This window comes from Seriola dumerili, unplaced genomic scaffold (genome assembly GCF_002260705.1).
Source record: "Seriola dumerili isolate Sdu_G_001 unplaced genomic scaffold, Sdu_1.0 BDQW01013337.1, whole genome shotgun sequence".
Classification (NCBI taxonomy): Eukaryota; Metazoa; Chordata; class Actinopteri; order Carangiformes; family Carangidae; genus Seriola; species Seriola dumerili.
Window position 1 is genome coordinate 1 of NW_019187592.1, and position 10,289 is coordinate 10,289.

The 10,289-nt window shown below is 43.3% G+C and overlaps 1 protein-coding gene across 1 annotated transcript; it reads right to left on the bottom strand.

Moving 5' to 3' along the window:
• Positions 1 to 1,769: 1,769 nt before the first annotated feature.
• LOC111240141 (E3 ubiquitin-protein ligase TRIM21-like) lies at positions 1,770 to 3,437 on the bottom strand. The gene has a single exon (XM_022770129.1). The coding sequence runs from the start codon at positions 3,435 to 3,437 to the stop codon at positions 1,770 to 1,772; it is 1,668 nt and encodes a 555-aa protein (XP_022625850.1).
• Positions 3,438 to 10,289: the final 6,852 nt, after the last annotated feature.

The window sequence follows — 10,289 nt, forward strand, 5'->3', positions numbered from 1 at the left end:
TTAGTTTCTTCAGAATCTTCAGGACAGGATCGGGGAGTCACTTTTATTCCAGTATACGGCGATAACGTGTTTCATTTGGACTTTGAGAAGGGGAAGGAGGAGGTTGCAGGAATCTTTGGAGAAACTTTGACCTTTGACCACTGAACTTCAAGTGTCATGGCAAGGGTCTGAATGGGAAACTTTAATTCTTGCACCTTAGAAAACTTTGATATTTACCTTGAAGCACTGGTGCAGCTAAGAACAGTCATTAGGGATTTTTAGCATACAACTCTGCTTGGTATGGCCTAGAAACAATCAAAATATTATCTCTTTCTTTATTTAGGTACAAGGTGCATTTAAACTCCACCCTCTATTGAATTGTTAGAGACAAATAACTTGTATCTACCTTATTACTTGTCGACTTGTTGTTCCACCTGTGCAGTACCGTGATGGTGACCTTCAAATCTTAAAGAGCTCATAGTTCACTGTTAGGTCAGTTCAACTCCCATGATGCACTGAGCACTCGCTGAGATATTGCAGGTATCTCAATTGCTAACAAGTGTCTAAATGAGACCACAGAGAAACACTGTCACCAGTCCACCTTTACAGCTTCTTACTAACTCTGTCAGAGGAAAATCAAACTACAAGCTTCTGAAACCAAACCTACGCTCTTGTTTACTGCTGTTGGGTCTGAGCTCTACCTCATGAGCTGGACACCAAATATGTTGGATTTCGGTTGTCTATCAATTTATTGGCTATCATAAATTAAGAAAATTTTAATATTAAAAATATTAATAGTAAATAATAACTTTAAAATTAATTAAAGTCCTCGGGGCACCAGCCTAAACTAATAGGCAAAATAGCCAATATGGTTTTAGTCTCAAATTATTACCATTAATCTGGAACTCTGATTAACAATTAGCTTACTAACTATAACCAAATTACCATATCAGTAAGTTAAAGTTGAAGGATTGGAATTCTACAAAGTAGAGGTTGGCAATATTCACGCTTGTGCAACATTAAACACACCAGTAGTTATACTTAAAGGCATTTATTTACCATGGAGATGCACAAGATGGCGGTAAACAAAGAAACTACTCAAAATGGCCGCTGGACCACCTGGTGTGTGTGTGAGAGGGAAGGTGTGAGTTTCTTTGTTAGCCTAGCTCATGTAATCTAAAGGTACCAGGTTAGAGGGAGGAGGTTAGCTTCATGCAGGTTCTAGAACTGAGACGTACTAATATGTGTGTGAACATACGTGTACCCGATTAACTGTATGACTGACCACAACCTAAGCAAACATTACAACTGTTAGGAAAATTATCAAATAAACTCAGGAACACCGTCTGAAAATTATAAGAGTAGGATATTTATTCTTGCAGCAAGGGAACAAGTTACACACATGAGCTTGCAATGCAAATGTTCAAAGAATACAAAATTCACACAGGATTTATACACAGAACATAACACCCACCTCGTATAAAATTTTATAATATAAGTATAAAACACGGCAGGAACAAAAGAGTAATAAAACAAAGAGCAGTGAGATCTGTACTGACTGCAGCAGTGTAGCCGAGTCTCGAGTCCCCCGTGTTCGAGTCTGAGAAACCAAGTCACCAAAGAAGAGTCATCAAGGTTGCGTCAAGTTCCAAGATGGATTCAAGGTTTACACTGAACACAAATAACACAACTATCAACATTTCACCACGTATGACACAACAGCCAAACAAATGCACTCGCAGGCATGTGCAACGTCATCAGTGGTCAAGTCCAAGGCCCAGACCCGAGTTCTACAACACTGACTGATCGACAGGAGAGATAATCAGGGGGGCGGAGTTCCTGCCGCCGTCACTCCTGCCAGGACTGAAGAATGGGAGGAGTTTTTCAGTGAAGGAGCAGCCAGTGAAGGAGTAGAGAAGAGCTGCTGTGTCCACGTCATAAAAAGAGACCAGAGCTTCCTCGTAATCCACAAACACTCTCACCTTCTCTGGATGATCATTCACAGAGAGAGGGACGGGCTGGTCGTCAAGTGCGAAGTACCCATCTCTATTCCTCCGACACAGAGTCCAGTAGCCGATCTCGGGATTCAGTGTAATTTCTCCCTTCCTATTGACTGACTGTTTGGCCACGCCCAAAGTCCAGCCAATGTTCCCTTTAACCTGAACATCATAGTGAAACCTTCTACAGGAGAAACCCTGCTTTCCCAAAACACTGATCGCAGTCTCAAATCGCTTTGAGTTCTCTGGGAGTTTCTTCCACAAGTCACCGTGACGTACTTGTTTCCCATCATCGGACAGGATGAGAGCAGGATGTGCCGTATCAGGATCCAATGCCACGTCCGCCGCGTTCCGCTGGACTCGTCTCAGTTCGTCTTCCTGCAGCTTCTTCATCTCCTGTGAGACTGTCTCTGTCAGCTGGTTCACAGCGCTCAACACAGCCGTCCTGATGATTCCTGCATATGATGCAGGACAAGTGCTGATCTCTGTCCGGTCGTTGGTGGGCGGAGCAGCATTCAGGGTCGAGGATTTCCGGAGGAAATGGAGGTGGTCTTCATAGCACGAGAGCCGATCTACCTCAGCACGCCTCCTCGTCAGCTCAGAGATCTCCTGCTCCAGCTCTCGGATGACATCTTTGGCCTGTTCCTCCTTCGCTCTCTTCTTCTCTTCAATCGTCCTGATGAACTCGGCCTTGGCTTGTTCCACAGACTGAGTCAGAGCGGCGAAGACCTGAAGACCGTCTGCTGTCTCTCTGTCTGCGGTTTCCCTGCTGAGCTTTACTGAGTGTTCGACCTCCTGAACCTTTAGTCGTCTCTCCTGGATCATCTGCTGAAGTTTAGCCTCTGTTTTCCGCAGCTCTGCCTTCTTTACTTCAAATTCTTCTTTCAGAGAAACTACATGGTGAAATCTGTGACTGGAGTCAGCGCAGGCGCGACAAACGGACATTTGTTCATTCTTGCAGTAGAGCTCCAAAGGTTTGTCATGTTCAGTACACATGCTGTCTGCCGTCATCTCAACGGTATCAAACAGCTGATGAAAGTTCAGGTTGAATACTATTTGATGAAGCTTTAAATTAGTTGCTAAGTAGATGGTTAGAAATGTCAGGCTCATTGCTAACAGCAGCCTAGACTTCCGTTTTAGTCCAATGGGAACGTCATTAGAAACTTTCCCTGGGTTGGTTTCCTTGTGTTGCTCTGAGCTGCTGCTGGCATTCCTTCCAGCTGACTGTCTGAACTGGACGGCCATCTCAGCTATGAACGTATTGACCACAAGTTTATGTTTCTTATCAATGCGCTCTTTACACAGAGGACACTGGCGGTGGGAATTAAAATTCATGTGCTGTGTGATGCAGCTTTTGCAGAAGTTGTGTCCACACGGTAACGTGACCGGATTGGTGAACACGTCCAGACAGATGCAGCACAGGAGCTGCTCCTCCATCAAAAGAAGGCTGGCAGCTGACATGTTGGTGCTCTGCAATTAAAGGAAAATTTACAATACAATTAGTCTGCCCAACCCACAGAGAGAGAGAGGGGAGAGACAGGGGGAGGAGCTGGTTAGACCTGATACTGCTAGTTGTTTGGACCTGATGTGAAGTCAAGATCTTCATCCTTCAGATAAAAAAAAAAAGTAAACAAACTCTCAGAATCTCAGTGTGCTGAACAGTTGATTCTAGATATCCAGAGTGTTTCTGCGGGCGCTCAGCCGGATCAGATCAGGGACCGGACTCAGTTTCAGTTGTGAGAGCTGCAGCTTTAAAACCTGAAGTTTGCCGAGAAGCACAAGAAGAGCAGCTGTTGTCTTAAAGTATGCCGGTACTGACAACGTTCATGTTGGGAAAAATAAAAAGAAAGAAAATGAAACCATCCATGTAAACATGTGAAGCTCATTAATGTGTTGTTTTATATGTATACATGTTTTATATTCTCACAGACATACCCCGTTAAAATTTTAAGCATTCCTATCACAGGCAGAGACCACCTGTGAGGATATATAAACTGCAGGCGAGTTGCGTTCTTCAGTTGGCGGTTAAATTTTTTTAAGTAAAGCAACTGAAGACCAGCTCACCCACAGTGCCTCTGTTATTTGACACTCATTCTTTAAAGTATATAACTTCACGGGCGTAACATCTTCACTGTAAAAACACCATTTAACCCCTGACTGCTCTCACAGATTCAACATGAACTCATCAGTGAAATAAACCTCCTTACACCACCTACACCCCAGTGAACAGATAACGCACCGTACTGACCTGTGCATGCCAACGACTCTGCTGTGGTTTCTCCTCAGACAGAGACAGTGAATCTGGATTTGTGCTGTCGCCGCCTGTCTGTCTGTCTGTCTGTCTGCCCGCCCCTGGTTTGTAGCTGCAGAGTAAGTTTATTCACTGTTACTCCATTGAAGAAGTAGGTGAGAGGAGGATGTTAGCTAAGTTGACATCCATCATGAACAATAACTCTCACCCTCTGCATGACACTGTAGGTCTCTGAGTAGCTTCTTCAGCAGCAGACTTTTACATCCTCGCTGTAAGGAGAGGTTCCGCAGGTCCTTCATTCCAGCAGCTATCAGACTCCACAACTCCTGCTCTTCCTGACCATGTGCAAACTTGCACTTTTTCATGTATATATCCTGTGTATTGTGTATATTGTATTTATTGGTGTATATTTGGTGTATTTTTGATGTATATTTCCATAGATGTTTATTCCATAGATGTTTATTTTCTGCTGTGGTGAGTGAATTTCCCAGTTGTGGGATTAATAAAGTTAATCTAATCTAATCTAATCTAAACTTCATTGCCTCAATCAAGTGCGTGTGGTGAAGAAATGTGACAGAGAGAGTCACATTAATGTTGCATGAAGCCAGAGTCTGTTTAGCAGATTTACACAATCTCTCTCCTCTGACGGCGAGCGGCGTTCTGCAGCTTCAGGCTGTATCTTCACTCCGTGATGTTTGGTTTCTTCTGCCTGCACGCTTCGGCCATGACTCACAAACTAACTCCATGTCGTTCTGTTAAAGGGCATCGTGAGTGAGTCTCCTACTGTTTGATGAGTCACTGGGATGTTCACGGGGAGGTAAAAAGAAATCCGAAGTCTGAACATAAATCCCTGTAAAACCTGTAAATGTTTTTTTCTTTTGTTTTTTTGGTTGTTTGTTGAAATGTTGTGTAGCAAACCATCTTCTTCTTTGGTATTCTGGAGTTTTAACTGCTCTGTGGTACTTTTTGACGGTTTGTTGTGCTCTGCAGTATTTCTCAGCCAATCAGCTGACGAGAGAGAGAGAGAGAGAGAGAGAGAGAGAGAGAGAGAGAAGGAGCGAGTTATATTGAAATGTTAAGAGCAAAATTGGTTGTTTCCTCAAGAGAAGAAGAGAAAACACTGGAAGATGGCTGATTTACTGTGTATTTGTGTGTGTGTGTGAATGTGTTGGTGTGTTGTGTGTGTGTGTGTGTTTGTGTGTGTGTGTGTGTGTGTGTGTGTGTGTGTGTGTAATATCAGCTGTGATTGTATAAAAGAGTATGCTCTGAATATAAAAGCACTCCGCAGCATTCAGGAGATTCAGGGCACCTGAACGCATCACTGCTTGGAAGGAAAGTGTGAGATTTTCAGAATAAAAGCATAATTAGGCGACAAAAAAAGGGGGTGATAAAGTGGGGAGGGATGAATGTCTCTGCAGCGTCATGCTGGGGGGTGGGGGGGTGGGGGGCTTTTGGGGGAAGATGGGTGAGTGAGGGAGGGAGGGAGGAGAGTGATACCCGATGTGTATGGTAGAAAAATCGATGTAATATCTGAAGTGCATATTGAAAACCTCTGACCAGTAAACATCACACTGCAAAGACAAACAGAACAAATAGACCCGCGGCCTCTCCGGCCTCGTGTAATTTCCCACCAGGGTGTCGGCGAGATATTGTTTGGCTTCAGAGCCGCGCTGAGGACTTTCCTCCGACAGGTATTGTTGGAGTGATGAGGAGTTTGAGTTGTGACTGCAACGGTTTATAGACGAGCAGTAAAACTCTGCCGGAGGAAGGAGGAGGAGGAGCAGGAGGAGGGGGGGCAGTTTTTCTCACACTTTACTGGACAGATAATCAAGACTGTGACAGGTAGGCCTTTAAAACAGAGCTAAATAGACAAGCTGTCAGTTTGAGTCTCTTAATATTGTCCGTTAATTATGAATCTTTTCTTTTCCTATTGAAACTGTTGTGTTTATTATTATTCTACATAAAAATAAATCTCTTTTTGAGACCTCAACATGCTGGGGATCTCATGAACCTCTGCACACATGTCGGGCCTGTAGGATAAGCATGTGTGTGAGTGACAGCGGGTTGGCTCATACTGCTACCTGGGGACCGGTCATTGTTGTGTAGCGTCAGAGGAAATGCGGCGGCAGGAAGGGGAGGATGTCATTAATTAGATGACATGATCCACCTGTGCGCTGCGGTGTGGCACGCTGCTCACCTTCTCTTTGTTTGATGATGTCCATGATTTACTTGGAGTAAGTTTGTTTTTGTTTTTTTTTTGTTGTTTAATGATGCACTGTTTCCATCATAATTATCATGTCCCTGCTGTTAATGCTAAGCTCTTACTGTCGGGTTGTTAGGAAACAGACGATCCTCTAGAAGATACCTTGATGTTATACGCACATCAATATACGCACCAGTATGAAACTCTCCGCCAGCCAAGGGCCAGCTACAATGTGTTTTATGTGTGTTGCACATCTGGTGGTGGTGTGGCTCCACTGCGCCCCCTAGAAAATTAAATAAAATACAGCCCCAAGGTTGTGTTTCACCTACATTTACGAAATTTGGTACGCACATGTAACATGCCAAGAATCACAAAAAAAGCCTCTTGCACCCATACCCTAAACCCGACAGGAAGCCTCTGCAATTTTGGCACCATTTTTGTGATTTGTGATTTGCGACTTTTTTAGTATGAAACTTCAATGAGCTCCTCCTGCAGATTCGATCAGATCAACATCAGAGTTGGCCGGTCTAATCTAAACACATCTGTAAAAGGCCTCAAAGTCAAGAGTTAGAGTATTAAGTCCTGTTGCCCATATGGGGCTTCTATGTCTGATGTGCTGTTAGGTATCTGTATATTCAGTGCTGGTAATTTATAGGGTGAATCAACCCACGTGACGGTGAGATATCGTAACTGACGTCACGCAGTAAAAAAGTTGTGGGCTTCAGTCGAGTGATGGGCTACGGTTGTGCAGTGCAATAACTTTATTCCAAGTGATCTGTGCGTGAATGAAAGAGTGAGTATTTATCCGCTGCATTACTTGTGGTATTGTATTTCCTTGTGTTGATGCAGCTATAGATAACTTCTGTTAGCCAATGTGGAGGAGAAGTCGGAACTTAGGTGCTCGCCATGTGATCACTATGCTAACGATAGCCGGGTTATGCACGCTAGTAATGTGTCATGTCGAGTTCAAAACATGTTCATACATTTATTACCTGTTATTGGTATTGTTCAGAGTGTTTTATGATTGAGCTAACATACGAAGTGGTTAGTGTCAAGGGTTATTATGATAATGAGGTTATGCTAACTCAGTGACAGGACGTAGTGTGTCTGTAGGTTTCACAATAAAAGCATCCTGCCGGTTCATCAGCGGGAGGATTTAACACACAACCATAACATCCAGCTGTTATTGCATGAACACTGGGATACCTGTATGTGTTGCTGCAAAGGGAGAAGTAAAGGAAGGGAGTAAACGGCATATTTACGTCTCTCAGCCCTTTATTTATCTATACTCTGGAAACTTGGCCTTAAGTGGTGTTCTGGCCGACACCCCGGGGTGAACCTAGTGACAAACACTGAACTAGCGCCCAGTCTGATCATATTATCATTATCTCCATTACAACATCTGTGATGATAAATTGTGAAGCTTTTGGCCTTTTTGCCCGCCTGTGGCGAATTTCAATGTTTCGCCATGAAACAGGAAGTTGCTATAACCCCAGGACACATTGTCCAAACAGGCCCAAACTTTATATGTTTGATAAAAGTCCTGACCTGAAAACATCTAAATGCAAATATTCAGTTATAATCATAGCGTCCCCCCCATAGCGGCTGTGGTGGCGTTGCAAATTTCGTTGTTTTGCCAAGAAACAGGAAGTTGTTATAGCTCAAATATACATTGTCCAATCTGCTCCAAAGGTCACATTAGATGACAGTCTCACAATGAATGGTACATGGTAATGTGAAGTCTTACTCATAGCGCCACCTACTGAAAACAGGAAGTAACCCTTGCAGCTTTCACTTACTAATGTTTCTCTTGGGAGAAATGAGTCTCAATAAATGTGACAGATGTGTGTGACATGATTTACAAATAAAAACAAGATCTACTGTACGTAAGATTCGAGTAGCTTCACCTTTCCTATTTTGAAATTACTCATGATTTGTACTGGAAAACTGGAGTTTTCTACCAGCACCATCGGCGCCGGATGCTTCAGCTAAGCAGAGCGTGGATTCCCAGTTTAATAATCAGGTTCGACACAGGTAGGAGACAGCAGACGTCACCTGGCCACAAGAAGGGACAGACTGAATGTGGAGGAATCCGACTCCCACGGCTTCATGTTTTCTAACAGGATATTGCACCTTGTCAACAAACACAAACAGCTCAGATTCTCTCAGCAGAGTCTTTCTTCAGTCGGTCCCGGACATACTCTTGTAATGTCTTCAGGTCTCTCTTGTAAAGGTATTTTCTTCTCCAATAAATAAAACTTAACTTACTAAGTAACTAGCTGAGAAAACGTTTTTTCCAGGCTCAGGTATTAATGTGATTTAATGTGATTATCACCCTGTTCAATACAGATTCGACCAAAGTGTTGACAGAATATTTTATACATGAGTGATTTGGCAGTGGTTTGAATCTCAGCCCATTTTTGGGGAGGGTAGGTCCTTAAAAGGGAGGGGGGTGAGGGGGGCGTCCATGATGCTGGAGCTGGAGACCCAGTTAATACAGTTCAGTTTCAGCAGGAGAAACCTGATTATTCGACCGTGTAAACATTTAACTGGGTTTAAAAAGGCTTTATTAAGTGTGTGAAAGCGTCATGCACATTTACTCTGCTGCTCAATCCCAACACACACACACACACACACACACACACACACACAGAGCCCGTGCTGGTAATCCAAACTACAGAGAGCTGCTGGTGTGTGTTTGTTTCAGTGTGTGTGTGGCAGAGTGACATAGAGGGAGGGGGGTGGAGAACTCACAGCATGTCTGTGTCTGTGTGTGTGACAGAGAGACGGAGAGGGAGAACTCATAAGGTAATATGCTTTAAGAACTTACGTTTCTCTCACATAGTCATCAGGACTTGTTGCTTGTGAATATGGATGCATGATGACGTATTTAAACCCATTCAACCATTTAAAGTTTCATAAAGGTATTGTACAGTACATACCCCCCCTCATACAGCAGTACGCATCTTTAACATACCCCCCTTGGGAAAGTCTAGTACATTAACATTATATTCCCACGCACACCCCCCACCCCCCTCTTTAGCTTGACCTTCATGACCTCTAGACAATAGGGGGTGATCCATCAAAAAATTAGACAGATGGTGGTGTATATTCCTCTCTGACAGTAATTTAAAAACAAATATGACATGTGGCTCTGCTACACCTACTATTACACCTAGATAGATGATGTGTGTCAGTGCAAACGGAGGTTTGATCTTAAGTCTGTGTCTCCTCCTGATGAAACAGACACAGGTCAAGACTCGACCTGTTGCGGACGAGTATAAGTCCATCAAACGCCTCCTGCTGAGTCTCTGGTTGTGATCTTCATCTGTCTGGTTGACGGCTTCATAGTGACGACCTTGAAGATTTTCATTTAAACAAGTGTCCTTAAGTCACTGAATGAGGTAACACGTGGTGACTGAGCCCGGGACCCACTGATGAAATTATATAGAAGACCTGCATTTTACAGTTTTATGAACTGGGTCACTGAAGTTAGTGACTCATGTGGCTCAAAAACAAACCTGCAATTACCATGTATGACCACACGTGTCACCAAAGATAACAAAACAGAGATCTTCTGCTACTTGAAGGTTTTCCATTCCTTCTCAGATGTTACCAAACATCAGTGAGTCATCAGTGTCTGATTCAATGACCTAACCATCCACTGTAAAAAGGATTTGAACTGTCAGTTCAACATTTACTGTAACAAACAGCAGAACTCCTGCTCTTCATCATCCATTCATCTGTGCAAGTCTGCTGAATGAATGAGTGAACTTCATGGACTAAGATGTAATAGTTCTCAGGCTGCATCACTGCTGCTGCTGCTGTGTTTTTAAAGATGCATTAATGTTCATATTTC

Excerpts from the sequence above, each read along its gene's own strand:
- LOC111240141 (XM_022770129.1), bottom strand. The coding sequence starts at position 3,437 with ATGTCAGCTGCCAGCCTTCTTTTGATGGAGGAGCAGCTCCTGTGCTGC.